The 21,516-nt window shown below is 43.5% G+C and overlaps 2 protein-coding genes, 1 long non-coding RNA gene and 3 other non-coding genes across 8 annotated transcripts in view; 5 read left to right on the forward strand and 1 right to left on the reverse strand.

The window, feature by feature from the left end:
- Positions 1 to 1,202: 1,202 nt before the first annotated feature.
- LOC124064882 lies at positions 1,203 to 3,813 on the reverse strand. The gene is made up of 3 exons (XR_006844329.1): positions 3,679 to 3,813; positions 1,611 to 1,729; positions 1,203 to 1,248 (listed from the first exon to the last, which is right to left on the reverse strand). It is a non-coding gene; the product is annotated as an uncharacterized LOC124064882 (long non-coding RNA).
- Positions 3,792 to 16,962, forward strand: nt5c3a (5'-nucleotidase, cytosolic IIIA). 2 transcript variants are annotated; one of them, XM_046399729.1, is made up of 8 exons: positions 3,792 to 3,929; positions 13,313 to 13,411; positions 13,690 to 13,759; positions 13,880 to 14,012; positions 14,147 to 14,236; positions 14,491 to 14,653; positions 14,752 to 14,952; positions 15,229 to 16,962. In XM_046399729.1, the coding sequence occupies exons 1-8, from the start codon at positions 3,792 to 3,794 to the stop codon at positions 15,328 to 15,330; spliced, it is 996 nt and encodes a 331-aa protein (XP_046255685.1). In that variant the 3' UTR covers positions 15,331 to 16,962. The 2 variants fall into 2 exon arrangements, with proteins under 2 accessions (XP_046255685.1, XP_046255686.1); XM_046399730.1 differs by lacking the exon at positions 3,792 to 3,929 and adding an exon at positions 11,141 to 11,200.
- A 662-nt stretch (positions 16,963 to 17,624) lies between these two features.
- trnap-agg lies at positions 17,625 to 17,696 on the forward strand. Its single transcript has one exon. It is a non-coding gene; the product is annotated as a tRNA-Pro (tRNA).
- A 646-nt stretch (positions 17,697 to 18,342) lies between these two features.
- On the forward strand, positions 18,343 to 18,414 carry trnap-agg. The gene has a single exon. It is a non-coding gene; the product is annotated as a tRNA-Pro (tRNA).
- An 879-nt stretch (positions 18,415 to 19,293) lies between these two features.
- trnap-agg lies at positions 19,294 to 19,365 on the forward strand. The gene has a single exon. It is a non-coding gene; the product is annotated as a tRNA-Pro (tRNA).
- A 566-nt stretch (positions 19,366 to 19,931) lies between these two features.
- The window catches only part of bbs9 (Bardet-Biedl syndrome 9), a 124,051-nt gene continuing 122,466 nt past the window's right edge, over positions 19,932 to 21,516 (forward strand). For both annotated transcript variants that reach the window (XM_046398926.1, XM_046398927.1), the window contains exon 1: positions 19,932 to 20,085. The gene's annotated coding sequence lies outside the window, so the exon portion shown is untranslated. The remainder of the gene's footprint in view (positions 20,086 to 21,516) is intronic.

The following is a 21,516-nucleotide window of genomic DNA, read 5'->3' on the forward strand; positions in this document are numbered from 1 at the left end:
GCCATGTGACGGCGCCAAATCTATCGTTTTATCAGTGTTGTTAAGTGTTTTCTGCCTGATGTCACATCTGAATAGCTTCACTGATAGTATTGTGTGTGGATTAGCAGCACAGTGGAGCCTCTGCTTGAGCACTTGTTGAAGTTAGAGAAGAGCAGATAATGAGAGAAGAAGATGAAGGTGTGACACGTACGTTTTTCACACCTTCATCTTCTTTCCCAACAGAGGAGCTTCAGGTTTTATCTTCAATCTGTACACTGGGGGTTCAGTGTCTTGCTATCAAGAGGTCAAAAATAATTCATTTCATTTCATCCCATTTGTAGAAATTAACCAGAGATTTATTTTAACTGATTTTTACTTTATGGACTAAAAGTAACATTCAGGCAAAGGTATGTTTTTCAGGAACAGTTATTATTCACATTGCTGATGGCTGAAGGCACTTGTGATCTTTGTCTCAATCCAGGACCCTCATACTAAGCTTTTTGTAATTAATTTCAAATTGAAATTCATGTAATTTCTTGCTTTGATTTTACATGAATGGTGATGGTAATTTGGTCTAAATTTGTTGTTTAAGATAAGATAAGATAATCCTTTGTTAGTCCCATAACTGGGAAATGACAGTGTTACAGCAGCAAACAGGATGTAGAGGGTGCAAAGCATGCAGGGATAAGGGAAGGATGTGCGTTCAGAAAGAATAAATACACAGGAAACAAGTACCTGCAGCTGTACAGAAAAGAAAAAGCTAACTGTAAGCTTAAAATAGATAAAAAAGATATTCATTTCGTTGCATTTGAACTGCACTGACAGTTTAGTGATTGACAGGAATGAGAGGTTTTTGTTTGCTTGAGATATTTAGACATGATGACATGCACATCCGATCCTGTTCTCAAACCGTGCACCTGTAAGTAAGGCTTTCAGGTTTCCATCCTGTCTTCACTGCTGGTTCAGTATGAAAAGGCAGACCTTTAAAGGGCTTTATAGTCATTTCTTACACCAACAGGGACAATAAAACACACGCAACATTCGCTCAATGTTTTTAATCACAATAAGACGTCACATCACATAAGGAAAGAGCAGCAGTGAGCGAGACTAAGTTGACTGATGAAATCCTTCTTATCTTCTGGAAGTGCCTTCTCCTGGGGCTTTGAGGCACACCATATTGGTGTTCACTGAATCTCTTAAGTACTTCAATAAATCTTTTTTACTGATTGACCTGTCGACTGTGCAGAGGCCTTCACCAGTCAGATTGAACTTCAGAAGTTCATTGAGACTTTACTGACAGGCAAATACATTATTATCTCAAAATATAAAATGAATGGATAGTTTCGAATTAAATTCAATCTACTTCACATGGAGAAACCACAGTAATAATAATAATGATGATGATAATTAAACTATTGCTTTGGACAGCTGCATACCTGCAGTGATACAACAGTGAGGCAACAGGCCTTCCATGTTGGCTTTAATTTATAGCTCAAGAAAATATAAATGTGACTTTCAAAGTCATGTAATGAGTACTTTGCAAATGCCTGTTAAACCCTGCATTACACTGAGGCCATAACATCATAACATGAAAAACTCAAAAGACAGTTACAAAAGATAAAAACACTCACTGTGTTCTTTGTTCTCCTCGTTGCATCTGGTGATCAGTCAAATTAGGAGGACGTGTATCAACATTCTCCTAAGATAAACCTTCAGCCAAACCTCACCTCCTGTAGCGAGCAGAGGCGAACTGTACAGGACACAAGAACATTTCAGGAATAGAAAAATCTGAAATGTGCTTTTAAAATCATATGAAATGAAGCAGCCATCCTGTGGCATCCCATTAATTTACTTAAGAAGTGACAGTGAGGATCTGTGACCCTGTGCCACATTACGCTTCATATACAACCCCCTTGGAAGGAGCTGTTGTGCAGTCAGATCAAAAGCTTACTGTGATGAAAACTGACCCAGTGGCCTGAGAAAGTTCAAATTTGACTTCACTCCTTTTGGGGTTGAAATGAGAAGACCACAGCACATGAGAAACGCTTCAAACAATATGTGTCTTTGCAGGTATTTTAAAAGTCTCAGCTGTTAAATGATTTGCACGATTACTGGAAACTTGACTATCATTCAATTTAAGTAAATGACAGTGTCTTTAAAAATTGTATGCACAGCCTAAATGAAATGACTGATGTGCACCTTTAAGTGTGGAGGAAACACTCCCTGCAAGTCCTCCAGCAGTATAAATATATTGTCACTTGACTTTGGAAACATGATGGCAGCAACACGTTATGAACAAGCTGGGACAAAATGCATGAACATTTACAAAAGACAATAAAGTTTCTCAGTTTGAGCATCTCGTCTTTGCACTGTGTTCAGACAAATATAAGTGGAAAAGGAGCAAATGATCGCATTGTGCTGTTTCCACTCCGCACAGCTGAACTGAAACCGAAGTTGCAGCGAACTGCAGTTTCTCCACACTTTCAGGGAACAGAATCTGAGGCTGTAAGGTGCTTTTTCTAAATCCTCATTTTAGAGACTTTTTGTTTTATGGGGTGCCAGTATGACACGGTTTGGTTATAACTCTGATGCCATCATTTAAATCTCTTGAACCTGCAGTCTCCTGTCTATCAGGTCTTAATTTTTTAATGCATGTCCTGCAGCAGAGTGTGGAGTCAGCTTGTACGTCTGCCTGTGAAGACTGTGCGACATCAGCTCAACACAAATCCAAGACATTTGAGATGTTTGAAATACTTGTCTTAATGTTTTTTCTCTTTGTATTGTCATCAAGTTTTTGTCTAACTTAGATTTACGGTTTACATATAAAGTTTGAGGGATTGTCACCCACATGAAGCCCGGACCGGTCACTGAGGTCAGAGGCAACGAAACTGATGACGGCTGACAAAGATTGTCTATTGAACAGATGTTTCACATAACCTGGGAAAACACGATTTTTTTAATTTGTTTGTTTTTTATTATTTCAGTCGAATAAGACAGCAGTTGACATTTTTAACTTCAGAGAAAGGCGACAGCAATGAATAAAATTAAGTAGTGTAGTTAGTTAAGTAGTGGGATAAAAACATTGACAAATCTATATAAGCTCTGTGTCATAAAGCTGTCCTTTCCTCCAAATCTGTAGAAAAGCCAAACTTTAGCCTAAAACAGCGTGTTAAAGAAAATCACTCTCATTTAGTTATCACATTCTCATTTAGTTTTGTCGATTAACTTGTGTTGTTCATGACTTTTGTTTTGGTGTTTCCTGTACAAACGGAAGTGTTTTGTTTTGAACTTTACAGAAAAGTTAAAAACGGTCCGACCAGCGTAGGGGAATTTTCTGAAGCAGTCACATGGAGATGGATAGATGGTAGAGAGCGCTGTTCTTCTTTTGATTTAACTTTGAAGCCCCCAAGGAAGAAACTAGGAGAGCTTAGTTTGACTTTAAGTTCAGAAAGTTCCGGGCTTTAATGTTAGCCTAACTGACAAGTTTGCTAGCTCACGTGTTGTTTTTGTTGTAATATACAAATTAAGAAACAAGGTATCCTTAATGGTTAAATATATCAAGGTTATGATACGTGTCACTTTTGGTTTATCTTACAGTTAAAACATAATTTGTTGACAATATTTTGGCATTCCCCCCTTTTCCCAGCTTTTGGTTTGACCGTCAAAGATGAAACCTTTACAGAGTGGGTGGTCACGTACAGCATAAAGGATCTTTGGCTGCGTGTTAGCAGCAGTGCGAACGCGACTGTTGACAGAAGGCAGGACGGGACTCTCCGGGCGGCGGTTGATCGGTGGAGGAGCAGTGGACAGTCATGGACAGGACGGCCGTGGTGAAGGTCGGAGCCGCGGCCAGCGCGAGCGTCTGTGCCCTGTTCGGCGGCGTAGTTCTGGCCCAGTACATCGTCGCCAAGAAGAAGCGAGCAGGCAAGAAAACTCGGATAATAGAGATGGTGAGTAAAAGCAGACACACCAGATGCGTCAAGATCACCAGAGGCCGATAAGAAACAGGAAGTAGAGCTTGAACCTTCATAATTAAAGCGCTCTCAAATTAACGGTTGATAACTGTCAAGTGCTGTTGAGTGGCCTTTAAGAGCAACTTTACCATTAGGAGCCATTTGTATTTTTAATTGTGGGATTACATTAGTAGCAGTATGTTCTGGAGAATAAGGCAATCTGTGGCTGTACATCCCGCGTTTAAAGTTTGGGGAATTTTATGTTGGTTTGGATGTCTTTTTGCTCTTCTTTGTGTCAGAGGGAAACGATGTTAGCTGTTCCGTGCTTCACTTGTTATTCTAACGTTTTGTTGTTAGAAAGTTTGCTTGTTAATTAATCAGAGTCAAATAATTGTTTAAAATTGGACAGCAAAAGCATTAAATACAATGCTATTGCCGTTTTTTTCCTGACCCATGCAACGCCCAGAGGACATTGCAACACATGTGCGCCTTTATTGTGAAAATTTTGGCCGGAAAGGTGACATCGACTCCTTGGTTCTTTAACAGTGGTGGAGCTGCAGGCTGCTCTGCGCAGCCGCGAGTGTTCCCTAAAACAGCAGCTGATTTTAGAGGTCATCAGCTCGCTCCCCTCCCACAGAAAGAGCAGCAGGTTCTCTGTTTGAGACCCGGCAGCTTTGACAGCTGACCCTCTGCGTCCCCGATGCTCTCTGCTGCTCTTTTATTGCCATGGAAACCGCTTCCGGCTGCTGTTTAACAGGCAGCGTGCAGGTTGTGCAGGCTGCAGCAGCACACGGAGGACAGTCAGTCCAGCTTTCTGACCTGTCCGACACGAATCAGGCTTCGGCTCAGACATAAAGAAAGAAAGGTTCCTCTCAAACTGCTGCCAAATAAGAGCAGTAGGAGTTAAAACGCTGGCCCATGTGTCAAGATGCGTGCGATTCAAGTAGACAGCTGTCTCTTTGTCGTTCAGTGTGTGACACCTGCCATTTATGTCCAGCCGGAATAGAAGAAGTCTTTACGAAATATTACGTTCATTGTACCTTCTTTTTAAAATGTGTGTGTGAAGCCCTGCTGTAGAAAGACTGTGTGCACAGGACAGATAATATCTGGGTTTTCCTCAAGGACTTTGTGAACTTTAGTCATAATTCAGTTTTTCAAGGGCAATTCTTTAATTAACTTCTGTTTAACTTAAACACTTGCCCGTCAAATACCCAGGTGAGGATATATGTTGTCCAGCAGAAGAGAAGAATGTGCAGTAGTTTCTCCTCATGTATGTGTTGTGACACATCATAGAAGCAGCATCAGAAGGAGTCGGTATGTACTGAATCTGGACTAAAATCTGTATGATTCATGCCTGAGTTATGTGGCTCCACCTATACAGTCGCACATTTGTGTGCCTTGTCTACAGGCACAGACACACACCACCTCATTTACCTGAGAGGATCCCCTCAAACTCAGCTGCCACATGTCATCATTTCCAGTAGAATTTCAAAGGATGCACACACTCCGGCTGCACACAAACATTTATCGTCGCCTTGCTTGTAATCTCCCTGGCAGGTAACCTCCCCTCGTTATGTAACTGTAAGTGTGCCTTAATCGCACCGTGTTGCAACAGTCTAAGGTGTGAAGCTCGGGCTGGATTGTGTAAATGGTAACGCAGTCTGTATTGGACAAACAGCTGTTTGTAGTTTTTTGCAACTCACTTCCTCACTAACGTGTTTTTTAAGACAAGTAAAAGAAGCCGTAGTTATTACAGGCTGGGGATGACTGCGACCTTTGACTCATCATTGTTGATTTGGGATCTAAAACTGAAAGCTGCCAGTATGTCTGGGACAAGATGAGCCTGGGATAAGATGAACCTGGGCGAAGATGAGCCTGGGACAAGATGAGCCTGGGACAAGATGAACGTGGGACAAGATGAGCCTGGGACAAGATGAACCTGGGACAAGATGAACGTGGGACAAGATGAGCCTGGGACAAGATGAACCTGGGACAAGATGTTCAGGGCTTGTACTTTCACTGCTGATTTGGTTTAAGTGAGCTGAAAAGTTTAAAGAAGGCCGCAGTTATGTTGAGCTTATTTGTTTGTTTTTCAGTTAATGCTGCCAATAATTTGTGGATTTGAATTTTATAACTGCACACCAACTAATACAGTCAGAGTGTGTGGAATGAAATGGACCAAAACGAGACGGCGGTCAGTCGCTCTTTGTTTGCTCTGCTCTTCGCTCATCTGGAGACAGAGCGAAGCTGCACGGCGAGCTTTAGGATGTAGTCGCCACCGCGGCTTCAGGACACAAACAGCTGCAGTTTCCTGTTCCGACGTTCAGCGTGGAAACTTTTGACCATCTGCTTTTGATTCCCCAGAAGCACAAACATCCGCTGTAAACCGCAGGAGTCTCAAACCACATGACCTCAGTTTGTGTGCCGCGTCGGACGTTTATTTGGACATTCTTTTATGGAGCGAGTTTTGCGACTCTGAAAACCGACGTGTGTCTTCTCAGGACCATGTGGGCCTCACAGAAAAACAAAGCACATTCTTTTCTTCATTTCCAGAAACAACAGTGGTTTTGTGTGCAGCAGGTCTGCTCGTTACCAGCTCCTCTTTGTGTGTTGGCTGATGCTGCTTGTCACGTTCACACATCCATTATTGTTTGTTTTAGAGAATTGCAAGCAAATTGAATGATCGCCAGGAGAAATAAACGCTTTTGGTTTTTATTTCATCATATAAACCTGCCTATTAAATGGTTGTTTTTTCAAAATGCATTCTTATTATTGATATTAGGTCCATCTGTACAGCAGAGTGTCCTGAAACTCAACCACTCGAATGAGAAAAACACACGCGGCCCAGCGGATGTAAAGACTTTCACATTCCACAAACGTTTGTGTTTTCATGGCCTGCGAGCCGGCGCTGCTTTGAAGCTCCCCTCTCGACGGCTGCTTTGAATTAGCTGCATGTCCACAGTGTTGCTGTGAGTATTCAGAGTAATCGGAGTAGTGAGGTTTCTTGAAGCCGTGATAAAATGCTCGAGGTCTCCTGTCTTTTTGAAGCTTTTGTCCTTACTCGTGTCTCTTCTGCTGTACTGTGTCTTGTCACTAGTCAGCTGCAGGCTGTTTCACCCTGTTGACCACTGGGGGGCAGAACAGAGTCACGTTTGAACTGCAAGTCTTAGGTTTGTTTTGGAAAACGTGGTGGGTTTTGTACGTCTCTGCATTCCTCCATGTTTGTTTTTGGAAAGGGAAAGAGAGAAAAAGACCAAAGCAACATAGAGTTAAGACTTCTGACGTTGTTATGTGCTGCTTTGAACTATTCAGTTAGGAGCAGAATTCAGAAGCAGGTCATAGGTGTTAAGTAGGTGATATTTTATATCACTGTAGGTGAAAATATCTGAGTGTCCTATACAGGCCAAAGAGAAGATGACAGGAGTAGTGGGTGGGGTGGAGTGATTTACAGTCCTCAGTTCTGCCGTATCTACAGCACAGTGTGCAGTGGTTTGTATATTAAGGTCATAAGCACACATTCTGGGCTCATATCATGTTTCTGAAAGTTTTTAAACTGAAGCTTTCTCTCTGAATTACTGAAGTAGTGATGCAACAGAGTTTTCAATTCCCATTAGAGGTGATGATTAGCAGAGCAGCCAAAGTTTCCTGGTGAAGATGAAGCTGAACTTAATGGCCAGGCTGCTTTATCAGCAGAAACAGATGGCTGTCACCGTGACAACGAAAAGCAGTTCCCAGTGTGGGTGGGGCCACAGAAAACAGATGAAGGGTTTTAATGCAAGAGCAGGTGCTTTGCTGTACATGAATAATATGAACAATAATCAGGCCTGTGCCAACATCAGGGTCAGCGCTGTGGAAAACTCGAGCCGTATCTCCTCTATGATGGATCGAGAAGTGACTCGGGGAGCCTCGGCTGACCTTACTTGTATATAAGTCAAACATATTTTGGCATAGTATGTGCACATGGTCATCTACCAAAAGCTTCAACACTGCAGAAAAGCAACCGAGATCCTCATGGATCACACAGACAAAAATTTATCAGCAAAGTTTTGTATCCTTCAGTACTGTCTGGTGTCTGGAGTCTGGCACTGCTCTAAGAACAGTCTTATCTTCACCTCCACCCTCCCACGTCTGGAAAACTAACCGAGTGTGAAGGCTGGAAGTCCCTCAGCCTGTCGCTCAGGTGAGTTTGGAGTAATGGCAGTAGAATTTGTAGTGTTAGATTTGCTAAAACTGGAACAGCTGGACAGATTCTGTACAAGTCAAAGAAATTGCAATACCAGATGAATATGCAGTAGCAGGAGGAAGTGGAAGAAGGTACTGGTATTACTACTATAGGCACTACTACTAGTTGCAATAGTATGGATAGAAATAGTAGTAGCAGCAGAAATTGCAGTAGTATGAGTAAGATCAGCAGTATTTGTAGTCTTAAGATTTTTGAGAGGCAGAGGCAGTAGTTGCAAAAGTTGCAGTTGTATTCTTTGGAAGCAGTAGAAGAAGTAGTAGTAGTAGTAGTAGTAGTAGTAGTAGTAGTAGTAGTGGTGCGTGCTGTAGCACAAGTTGCAGTCCTGTCAGTGTGAGTACAGCTGTTTGTCAGATGTGTACCTCATTAAAACAACAGCGCTGGGATCAGTCATCTCTCGGGTTTTGAAATGTAACCTGTTGAGCGGTGGGGGAAACACCCAGCGGAGGGTCTGCACTTTGTCCTTGATGACCTCTGACCCCACAGGCCAACGCTGGGTCACAGCAGCCCCACCTTTGAGGCTCCTCAGGGAGATAAGGTGGGATTTCAGAGTCGCGCCGGGTGAAGGCAACACAAGCATTTGGCCAGCAGCTCAAGAAGTCTATAGGACTGAAGGCGGCCTTTTTCGTCAACCGTGTGTGTGTGTGTGTGTGTGTGTGTGTGTGTGTGTGTGTTTTGCAGCGACTTGCAAAGCAGTATTTAAATCAACCACTTAAAAACAGCCTTTAATCCCCAGTCATTGCTTCGCTCTTATTTTCAGATTTGATCTTTTTCTCTGTTTGATGATGGCAGCCACAGGAATATTGACGTCCACACTGCTGTTATCACAGCAACACTCATGTAACAGTCTGTGCGTGCCAGCTGCGTTCGTCTGTCCGTCCTTGTCCACCTCCACTGCACCATCAGCTCCAGGCGAGGACGTCGCCGAGCGGGACGCCGAACGGGCTCAGGAACAGTCTGAGATGGTTTAAGAGGTTAAACGCTGCAGTGTGTGTTGGTCAGCTGGTCTCCTTCGTCACTGCTGGACTTCGTTACTGCGCTGACGTTGGACTCTGGGTGATGACGTAGAAAGTTCACAACACACTGCACATTCATCTTGCACATCTACTTAGACATCGGGTCAAACCTGCTCACAGCTGCTGCCTTTTGTAAAGATGGGTACCAGGATGACTGTGGCGTCACAGTTCAGTTCTGCCTTTGTCATTCTGCCAGCATCACATTATTACCCTGTGAGTCTTCCCATAGTTCCTGATGCTGTGGCCTGGAGGGGGGGTCAACCCTGTGGCACTCGTGTCATTTCTACCAGGGCACATAACATCAAGTGCTTATATTGGGGAAAAGCTGATGAATGTAACACTAATCAGACCCAGGTTAGGGTTACAGAAAAGAATGACCACAGAATGAGTTTTTGCAGAGGGGACAAACCGTCATCCATCAAAAACTAATTTTAAACAGTTTGTTAAACGTGTGTTTGTTTGTTAAAGTGTTTTACTGCATTCTTTTGTTGACAGTTCTGTTGTTGACAGTGCCGTGTGTGCACTCATTTCGTCACGCCACGGTGTTTATGTGCACCTTGTGATTTGCATGTCCTGTTCAAGCGTGCAGACGCAGAATGAATGTTAACACGACGTGCAGCTGCAGCTGAGGGAGCTAAGGAGGAAGAGGATGGCACTCGACTGAGCAGAAAGCCTGCGCATGTGGCGGATGAGCGGTGAGCTGAGTCTCTGAGCCTGCTGTCCTGCTGAAGGGTAATCAGAGTGGCGACCCAGTTTTTGGGAGTTGTGGTATGTGAGCCGGTTGAGGTGGGCAGAGGAGGGGACGAGGCTGTCTCATGTTCCACAGTCTGTCCTCTTACATCGACAACACCGGAGGACACAGTTCAGAGGACAGCAGGCTAAACCTCGCTCAGCAAAAACTGAGCCTGGGACAAGGTGCTGATGCGGCACAAATCTCTTTCTGTGTCTGAGTGATTGGTAGAACACACCGTATCAGTCTGCATCCAGTTTATGGAAGCAGTGATCAAAGTTTGAGAGAAACCAGCAATACGAACACGCGTTGAGCTTCAGCTCGCTAACATCGGCAGCTAACATCTGAAGCCACCATAAGCTTCTGGTAAAGCTGAAGCTTCAAAACCGTGAGCGTATTCAACTGAGGATACGTTAATCGCTAATACGCTGAACCTTTCAGTCGGCAAAGGAAGGAAGTTTTATTTTTCTTTTATTTCATGCAACCGTGACGTTGCACTTATTTTAAACCTCCTCATCACCTGTGGAATAATGGATTACACTGACACTTCTGTTCAGCTGTTGATTCCACAAATCTGACATTGGAGGATTGTGTGTTGGACTTGACGTCTTTCACTTCCGCTCTGAGGTGTTGCCACAAGGACCTGCTCAGCCTGAATGCTGATTTATCTGTGTGTGTGTGTGTGTGTGTGTGTGTGCGTGCATTTAATTAAAGCAAATGACGGACGTGTTCAGACTTAACCAGCAGTGTAAAGATGCTGTAGGTTTCTTCGCTGGTTTTCACATGTGTACAACAGTTGAAACACTATTGATTACCTGTGTGTGTTTGTGTGTGTGTGCGTGTGTTACCAGGAATGTGAGGAATAGTTGCGTGTGTCACACTGAACCTTCACCCTCGTGACATTTCATTGGCTGTCAAGCTGTTTACTGCGTGTGTGTGTGTGTGTGTGTTAAAATGCATGCTCAGCAGTATTGGTGAAGCGACTCCACCCTCCCTGATTGATTTTAAAGGCTTCTTTTTCATGGGGGTCAAAGGTCACATTACTGGAACAAGGGTAGATTACAAATGTCACCTTTTCTCCACTGGCCCCATTCAGCGTCTATTTATGCAAAACTTTGTGAGTGTGTTTGTGTGAGTGTGTGACAGAGGGCGGGGTTATGTTGTCTAATCTATTTTAGGCGACGCCCCCTCCCTCCTCCCTCCCTGCTGCTGTGCATAAAAGGCCTCTGCAGCCACACAATCTTTTCCTCACTCTTGTTTTAGCTGAGACAACAAAGCCGAGGTAAGAGTGTGTGTGTGTGTGTGTGTGTGCGCGTGCGTGTGCGTGTGTGTGTGTGTAGTCCAGGCTGTAGTCATTGCTGCAACAAATAATGTTTAGTTTAGCTTGAGGCTCTGACATCAGTGTTTGCTGCTTTTATTTTATTGTCTTTCATTTCCTGATCTTTAACATGTTTTGTTTTTGTAATTTCTATTTTTTTGTAGTTCATTTTCTTATTTTTTTGTCTGTGTGTTGCTCTGTGAAACACTTTGTATGAAAGGTGTATGTGTGAATAAAGTTGAGTTGTGTTGAAATTGAGGATTTTTCCAGACTCCTCCCCTCGCTAAGGAAAACATGGGATAAAAAGCACACAGGAGTGTGATGCAGTACACTTAGCGTTGTGACACAGTGGGTGTATTTCATCGTCAGTAGCGGCAGCGTTTCATGTTGTCAGAATGTGAAGTTCGCCCAAAGGAAGTGCGGGTCTGAGTGTAGCTGCCGTCAGAGGAACACGGCCTTTAAATCTCTGATGTCTTTTCGTGTTTGTTCCTGAACTCCCAGCTGAGCCTGTACAGACAGTACAGACAGTACAGACAGAGTTCGTCGTTCCCATGGTGACGTACTCAGAAACCCGTCATTTAAAAGCAAGCGTGAGGTTGTCATGTCAGGAATGACACGGCTGGCTCATTACGCAGCAGATATGGAATTTGGGAAGCTGTTTTGCAGGCTTTGGTGGCCATGTTTGTGCTTGTGTGTGAGTGAGCGACTTCTCTGACAAGGAGCTAATAAAGAAGCCAAGTGTGATTTGTAGTGTGTGCTGTGTGTTTCTGCAGGATCAGAGTGGCTCAGGAGCTGCTATGAAACCTGAGCCTTATGTAAGGCTGGTGGGGTTGAGCTGGGTGGGGGGGGTCTGTGTGTGGAGGTGGGGTAGTTGCTGTGTTTGTTTGTGTGTTTCAGTTGTTTGCGTTTCATCAGCACAGTGTACATCTGCTGTATGCACAACACACGCTAACACTCAACCCTCAACGTTGTTGCATCAGAAGGAGCTTTTGCGTGATTCTGTCTGGTTTCTGCCTGTGTTGATGGATAGAAACGTTGATCGGTGCTGTCGGTCTTAATCAAAGCCAACATGAGAAAAGTCAGTCTGTGTTCTCTTAAATATCCATGTCTGCAGTCAAGAATGATTAACAACCAAATGTCAAATTATCTTGTAATAAGATTATTAAAAATATATCGATTACTTGATTTACCATGTTAACACACACTCCTCCCTTCAGAGCTCAGCGTAAGTCAACCTGCAACCCGCTGGCAGCAGAACGGACCGTGAAAGACTTCTGATATGTGAAATCGTGTCCCTCTAATCTCAGTGGGAAACATGAGCGCTCAGCAAAGCCTCAGAGCCAAATAAGAGCAGATACTCACATGGACATCTCAATCCTGGTGTGGTTCCACTCAACTCCGAGGTCGCCTTGATTATCGCAGAGCTGAAAGAACGAGCACAGACCGAGTGAACAGCACATTGCTGAGCAAACAAACAACAGACAAACAGAAAGAAATCCTCAGGCTCAACATCATCCCTAATGACAGATGCAAACTTTCCATAAGCTTTAGTTACTCCCTCCAGAATTTCACATTGAAAATGTTTTGGTAATGAGAAGAACAGTTTTGTCCGTTTTTCTGTTGTCGGGCAGGACTCGAGTGGACGAAGCTGAGGTTCACCTCCTGTCTGCAGGGTGTTACTGTGGCTGTTTGTGTGCTCATTCAGCTCGTTATACAACACCCGCAGATTCCAGACATCAGCTGCTTCATGACCCTGAAACCCCCTCCAGCAGTGTGTGTGTGTGTGTGTGTGTGGAGCAGTGTGTTCCAATACACTGAAGGCCCTGTTGAAGAAAATGTCATTAATTCCAGTTCAACACATGCATAACAAGCATAGTTTCACACGTACTGCACATGCCGATACTTCAAATTTAAGCTCGGTCTGAATCGGCCCTCGTCCTCCGCACGCCTCCTCTGTGCCGTCCTCCTCCTCCTCCTCCTCTTCATCCACAGTCTGAACTGAGTCTCTGAAAGCTGAATAGAAAGCTTCAACATCAGTGTGTAATGAAGTCTCCCCTTCGCTCTGTTTCTGTCCAGATGCCTCAGTTTGAGAAGGCGACGGTCCACATGAGGGACCCCGAGAGGGTGGAGCAAATCATCTGTGGCCTCATCAAAGGAGGAGCTTCCAAGCTGCAGGTAGAACATCAAGTCCTGGTGACTCGCTGTCAGTCAGTGTTCTGGTGCAAACAGCGCACCCTAGTGGTACTGAGGCTCACAAGCCTTTGGGTACCAGACAAACCTCCTCCAAGCAGCCGTTTTAAACAGCTGATTTCAAACATTTACAGCCAATTCAAAGCTTTTATATGCAACAGGACCGTGGTCTTTGTTTCCTCCTGTGTCTGTTTAAGGAGCTTCTGTGTCTGATCAAAGCATTTCTGTCTCTGGTGAACAAAGTGTTCTGTGTTCTGTTCCAGATCATCACAGACTTCGACATGACGTTAAGCAAGTTTGCTATCAACGGCAAACGCTGTCCGACCTGTCACAGTAAGTACAGCACGAAAGCAACGCGAGACATTTCTTATTTCGTACACTTTTCTGAGTGTTTATCGTTTATTTGAAGTTCTTGCCGGTTTGCAACATGCGTCCTTTTCCTTCTTTGTGCAGATATCATTGACAACTGCAAGCTGGTGACAGAGGAGTGCAGGCAGAAGCTGCTGCAGTTGAAGAACAAATATTACCCCATCGAGATCGACCCTCAACTCACCATGGAGGAGAAGTACCCGTTCATGGTGGAGTGGTGAGAACCGCACACACCACCGCCAAGTCTGTGTGTCTGCTCGCAGCAAGCAGAATAAAATCACTTATTTGCAGAGACTAAGAAGGTGTACTAAAAGAAACTGTGTGTGTGTGTGTGTGTGTGTGTGTTTGCAGGTATTTTAAGTCTCACTCTCTGCTTGTGGAGCAGCGGATAGAGAGAGACAAGCTGTCTGAGGTGGTGAGAGAGTCCGACGCTGCGCTCAGGTACGTGTCCCCTCCACGCTCACCTGAATGCTGTACTGGAGTTAACTGCTGCATGATGGGTATTCAGCAGATGCGTCCTTGTTTAGAAAGACCACAGCTGATTGCGGAGGCTGTGGCTCAGTGACCTTTTCTGGTCTCATACTGAATATGAGTAGGATTTGTTGCTGATTTCAACATGGAGACCTCGTAGGACTTGTTAACCCGACAGAAGAGTGACTGACATTTGTCACCATCATGTGTCCGCATGGCATCAGGGAAGGCTATGAGCAGTTCTTTGACCGGCTGCAGCAGCACAACGTACCTGTATTCATCTTCTCCGCCGGCCTGGGCGACGTCCTGGAGGAAATCATCCGCCAAGCCGGAGTCTACCACCCCAACGTCAAGGTCGTCTCCAACTTCATGGACTTCGATGACAACGTGAGTCCCGCTGGCCGTTCAGTCTCTATAGACTGTAGAGATTAGATCATAACATTATGGCTCAACGTGCTGGTTTGTATCTGCTCCTCATCTCACAGGGCGTCCTGAGGGGTTTCAAGGGCGAGCTGATCCACGTGTACAACAAACATGACGGCGCCCTGCGCAACACGGAGTACTTCAAACAGCTGAAAGAGTACTGCAACATCATCCTGATGGGCGACTCGCTGGGGGACCTCAGCATGGCTGACGGAGTGCCCAACGTGGAGAACATCCTCAAGATCGGCTTCCTCAACGACAAGGTACAGCCAGCACACAAACATGGATCCCAGCACGCACTCCAAATGTCCTTAAACATTTAGTTTAAACTAAAGTCAGCGCAGTTACACAGTGATGAAGCCTTTTATGACCTGTAGAACTTACAGAGCAGACTTCCAGGGAGCTTTTGAGTCCTGACATGATGATCCTGTTTGGTGATCCACTGGACCTCCAAGCCGACGGCTGTTGTGGCCACGTGGAAACTCATGACCTGACTGTACAGCTGCTCTTGATGGTTTTCCTCTTGTCTCACTCTGCAGGTGGAAGAGCGACTGGACAAATATCTGGACTCTTATGACATCGTCCTGGTGAAGGACGAGACTCTGGAAGTGCCCAACGCCATCCTGCAGAAGGTCCTATAACTGCCTCCAGTCCACTCCTGTCCCCCCATCAGACCCTTCCTGCCACGGGCCTGTCACACTTCTGGCACCAACTGAAACCCTAGTCTCTGGTCCAGAGCTGGTCCACTTGCTCTGGATCCTGGATCCCGTGCCCCCCCCCCCCACAACCCTGTAAAAACCTTTTTTAAAGACATTTTACATCCTCTAAATGAACTGTTTTAAAAGTCCACACAGCAGCATCCTCCTGTCTCTGGTGTGTTTTGTCCATTTAAATTGCTTCTGATGTTGTTTTATGATAAAAGAATTTCCACAAGTAAGATAAAAAAACTCACCAGATTTCATTCTGTAATTTAATAATAATAACTTTATTTATTTATATATATGGCACAGAGGAAGTCCATTTGTGCCAATGTGATGGAAAAAAGTCCTTTAAATCATAATGAGTAACCCTCTCAGAATAATGACTTTGTATCTCAAAATGAAGTAATTATCATTTTAATTCATTGCATTAAGATGCAAAGTCATTATTTGGACATTAGAATGACGTACCGGATCTCTTCTGGAGTTCATCACACTGGTGGAAGCGAACTTCCATATGCCATTGTTATTCAGAGGGTTATTTTTGCAATAGTAATATTTTTAAACCATCAGCCAGCTGCCCGTGATGAGGCCCAGGACGGGCACAGTGTTGTCTGTCCCAGCATGCCACAGGTAGTGTGGGTGTGTGAGTCCACCTGCTCACGCTGTGAAACTGAGCCGTTTGTGTCAGACATAAAACTGCTTTACAGCCTTTTGGAAGCCATAGAAGTAGTTCAGTACATTAAAAGACCTTGGAAATGTAATTAGAAAGTAGAATTAAAGTGTGCAGCAGCAGTATGATGGGAATGATCAGAGGAAACGCACTTTAGGTTCTGGAGGATCGACCTGTACGTGAACAAGTCGTCATGACTTGTTCCTGCACAAAAAAAGTCACGTTTACACAACGTGCTCATCATATCAGCACGGACGAAAAAGACTTTGATGGCAAATGGCCTTTTGAATTTTTGAGCTTCTCTGCACAGCCGACTCAACAGTGGAGTGTTGTCCCTGCTGCTGTTTAAGGTTAAATCGGCGTTAAGTGAGGATGACCTCTGACATAACTGGAGTTTAGTTCACTGTTTCAGTAACCGGAAGCAGACAAACTGCTGCCAGTGGCTCAGTAAAAACCCAGCATGTTTAATGTCATCACGTTCTCATTCTGTGGTTGAAACTGAGCACTACCTCTGAAATATTCACCCGTTTGTTGTTGTGGGAGGTTCAAAACTAAAATGTCACCATCTCCGTTTGTCACCACATGTTGTGTTGAATGTTTGTGTTTTAAATGTGCTGCTCTCGCCTGCATGTTGCCTTTTCTTATGGATACGTTTATGTCAGAGGAAACAGAGACTTAAAAAATATATATCAGTTAAACGGGGAATAAATGTCATACTGTATATGTGGGCGTTGCATAGAAATGTTCTATTGTTTCACTGAATTTGGAGCGACCTCCAAAAGCATAGACCAGTGTGTTGTATTTTTATAAGCAGGTTGTTTTCTCTGTTCTTCGATGGTGTGATTTGAAAATGCAATAAAATGCCATCTTGTGATTCACGACGGATCACAGACCGGACAGAAGTCTGGACTGATGAGACCTCCTAAATCTGGGTTTAGTGGTATTCAAAGGTGCAGTTTGTAGTGTACAACGTGTTGACATACTGAAGTACAAGATTAGTCCTTTTAATATTTGACAGTTGATGGCAAAGCTGTAAATGACTGAGAAAGGAGTACTTTGATTTATCAAGTGTTTCATTTACTACATTTACCAAAAACGCAGACAGACCCAGAAGGAGCCATTAATAATAACAACAACACATCACCTGAGGTTTCTCATGTATTTTATGTCTGAATGTAAAATTACTCAGGCCATCAGTGTGATATTTCTGTCTGAAGGTTTCATGAAGGCCAACAGAACAAATTCCTCAGCATAGAAGGTAAAAGAAGCAGTAGCGGCTCAAAAAGGGTGTGAATTTGAACTGCTTTTACCATTATCCAAAGTAAATGTTGAGATGATGATGTGTGCATGCATGCGGCTGAAGGTGTTACATTAAGTTTGCATGGTTGAGATCATATAACATGAAGACTCTGGGAAAGTTGGTGTTTTGATTTGGCTGCAGTACTGAAAGCGTCCTGCAGGTGGTGCTACATGACAAGACAATCGTTTGAAGAAGTCTTGGGACAGTTACTGGAATGGATAGAGGAATGTGCTATGTGGCATCCTGCAGACATCTGACATGCGTGGCTCGTTGGTCTAGGGGTATGATTCTCGCTTAGGGTGCGAGAGGTCCCGGGTTCAAATCCCGGACGAGCCCTCTAACTTTTCGATTACATGGGAAAAACATGCAATTAATCATGCAAACTGCATCATGAGGTGGTTGTTGTTAAACAGCTTATGTTTAAATGCAGACAAAGTTCCTGAGCAATGAAACTGAGCATCACAGATCTTTACCTTTCCTATCATGTTTTTATTTTATTTGTTTTACTCTCATTACAGTTTAATATCTATTTGGTAATATTAGATACATGGCATCGTACCTCATGTAACTTATTTGGTATCATGCTTTTGTTTCAGCTGCATTTAATGAACCTCGGTAAATGTGCCAATGCTTTGCCATCCAGTTTAAGGTCATACAGTACAGTCTGGCCCATTCACTGCTGAGGCTACAGTCATTTTATGTGCTTATCATCTCCTTGACAAGATTAGATGATTTAGATTAATCAAAGTTACATTTTTACATGAATTAATATCACAGATTTGGATTTAGCACATCATGCATATTCTGCAACTGTTCATTAAAAGTACTCCATACTATTCAGACAGTTTTGTCATGATAAGCCTGCAGTACCACAGTGGTCCTTTAGGTGGCGCCAAGTGAATAGAAGAACAACCTAAAAAATGTGGGACCGACGTGGCACCTTGGAAGTTCAGAAAGTGTTGGTTATGATCTGAAGGGACGTGGCTCGTTGGTCTAGGGGTATGATTCTCGCTTAGGGTGCGAGAGGTCCCGGGTTCAAATCCCGGACGAGCCCTAATGTTTTCCTCCAAGAGGTAGAACTCACAACTGTTACCTGCTTTAAGATAAGGTAATCCTTTATTAGTCTCATAACTGGGAAATTACAGAATTTACAAGTTTTCACACATTTTTTGTTTAAATTTGCAGAAATCTAAACATGGGCAAAGCTGGACTCAAAATTCTTGTTTCATTTTGTTGACATATTCGCGTCCCTGTTTTGACAGAGGGAATTCTGGATTGCATTTGGATTTGAATATTGCTGGTTCAGATTATGACAAGAAACCCATTTGGAGAAAATGGAAGTTAAAGACATGTATTAGGAGGTATGTATTCAACATGTCAACATAAAGGTTCGAGCATTTTTGACAAAAAATGTTGAACTGGGATAAACTTTAAAATTATAGAAATCACTATGAAACTTCTCCCAGTTGATATAATAAGATGATTATTTTTTGTAATTCACGTTTTCTGAAAGTAAATAGATTTGGAAGCCACTAGCTAATTAATTATGTACCAGTTTTCTTAAATTTCCAACCCAAATCTAAAGTAAAATAGATTTGGTTTGGAAATTTTTGGACCTTTGTTCCCACCAGTCTGATAGAAGATGTTAAGGATGCAAAATAAACCAAGATTTCAAACCGTGAAGAAGATAAACACCAACATGTCGGCACCTGCAGTGTACCTGAAACTGAACTTGTTTGCCTCCCGTCTCTCCTAACAGAAAACTGATCTAGTTGGAGACCACTGCTGCAGGTCGGTAGTTTTAATTTGCTGTCGTACAATAAAGTGCCTGTAGATGGCGCCATAAGCATAACTTTGGAGAAGAGCAGACGAATCAACGTGGCATACACTGTTCAGTAAAGGTTGAAATCCATTCTTACAGAAGTTTGTATGTGGCTCGTTGGTCTAGGGGTATGATTCTCGCTTAGGGTGCGAGAGGTCCCGGGTTCAAATCCCGGACGAGCCCTCAGATTTTTAAAGACAAAGTGAATTAAACTGCAAATCAACAAAACAAAATTAACCTTCAATCCAGACTGGAATCCATAATCTACTGAAGAAAACATAACAGTTCCCCGTCCTTTCTCATATAACGTTACCCTTGACGAGTGTTCTCTTCTGTTTAATTTTAATATGTGCTATATATTATTAGATATTTGATATGAAACTTTAATTAGTTTCATGCTTTTGTTTTAGCTACATTAAATGTGTATTTTCCCTCAGCAAATGCTCAAGTTTCTCCACACAGTTTTCTGTGGACACACTGCTGTCAATTTATCCGTTCACTTTTGTATCATGTTTACAAGTTGAATAAAAGTGTCATTTTTACAGATTTGATACCATAGATTTGAATTTAGCCAGTAGACGTCTATATAACATGCTTAATCAAAACATTTTTGCAACTGAAATTTGAATTTTCAACAAAAAAGTAGACTTTTGTTACTCACAGTACCAGCTCCAACTCACTAATTGAAAGGGGACAGCTGAAACCAGTGTTTTCCCAAAAAACTCATATTCCCAGCAGCCTACTTATTTCCGCTCCTGCGCACAACCGCCCGGTTTGTCCGCTGAGCGTCAGTGCCATGACAACGGGACGATGGCTGCAAGCAAGACGCTGAGAAATGTGATGTTTGTGTGAGCTTGGAGTAACAAACCGTCGCCTTTCACTGACTGCTTCGTGTATGTGAAGGTAAGAAAACTCGAGAGCAGACGTGAATGAGTTTTGTCATCAGTGCAGAGGCTGTGAAAGCAGCAGCGGCACTGAGAGCTTGTATTCAGGTAACTTGGAGTGCTAGCTAATTAGCTGGCTAAGCTAAGTTAACTCAGCTCCGGCTTGACGTTAGCTGCAGGCTAACTTACCTTTGTAAGATGAGTCGATTTGTAACGGACTTGTTTGATTAATTCACTTCTCCTTTTTGTTGCTCTGTGACAAAGGAATTTCTTAGCACAGCACGAGTCCTCCTGGGTGTGAAACGGTAAACCCACAGGTGTCTGTTCATGTGCTATTAAAGTCCAGGAGACACACAAAGTTGAAGACCAACCGACGACAACAACTGAGCAAGCCGTATTGCGTCGTTCATTTCCTGGTCTCTTGAGTGTTGAACCGAGTCTATACTGTAATCGTCGAGAAGATGCCCGTTTGTCCGAACGTATATTGTGATATATCAGAAAATTGTGCGATGTATTTTTGGTAGTTTATGATAGAAACCAGGAGCTTGTGAGCAGTACCAGGTTGTTTGATGCAGCACTGCCTCCCATCACAGGGGACTGAACATGTGTCCCCTGGCCATCCCGTGTTTATTATCAAGCTGGTGGTTGGATAAAGAGAGCGAGGAGGACAAAGTCACTTGTCTTCACATTTTCTGCCAGATTCATGCTTGCAGACAACATAAGTTATTTAATTGTTAATTTAAACAGGAGAGGAGAAGTTGCCCAAAGTGCAGCTGAGGAAAAATAAATGAAGCAGGAAGCCAAGCAGAAGGTCACAGGATGATGCTATAAATCTGGCGTGTTAGAAAAGTTGCTGTAAGAATAAGTTAACATCATGGCTTCCTGTCTCTCTCCCTTCTGTCATTGGGAGAAGAACTAATACAGCCTCATGTAGTGATGCAATGAGCACTACTGAAGAAGTGAAAGTTTATTTAATTTGAAAAGTGTTAAACGGTTGTAATTTTTCCTCAGAGACTCTGCATTCGTCCTTCCCAGCCTGTTTCCCCCAATGCCTTTTAGCTTTTGGTAGTAGAAGTTGTAATATTCCTTTAACACTGCTCAGGGATCCAGAGTACAGCAGATTCCTCCCGTGGATTAGCTGCCTGTTCCACCTGCTCAGCACTTAGCGAGTAGAAAAGCTGCTTGCCCCCCCCCCTCAATGCTCAGGCTCAGAATCTGAGGGTCATGTGACTGGTATTCTGGTCTGCCATTGGCTACAGGTGTCAGTACTGCTGAGCACTGAGAGCCGGCGGACAGAGGGGACAGTGGTTCAAGTTGTCACCTTGCCAATGGTCAAACTGATTATCCAGTGTTTCTGAAGTGACCAGAAGGTTGGTGGTTTGATTCTCTGCCATCAGGATAAATCTGGCAATAGAAGTGAGAGAGTAAAACTTATCACCTTCTTCATTAC

This window comes from Scatophagus argus, chromosome 9 (assembly GCF_020382885.2).
Source record: "Scatophagus argus isolate fScaArg1 chromosome 9, fScaArg1.pri, whole genome shotgun sequence".
Taxonomy (NCBI): domain Eukaryota; kingdom Metazoa; phylum Chordata; class Actinopteri; family Scatophagidae; genus Scatophagus; species Scatophagus argus.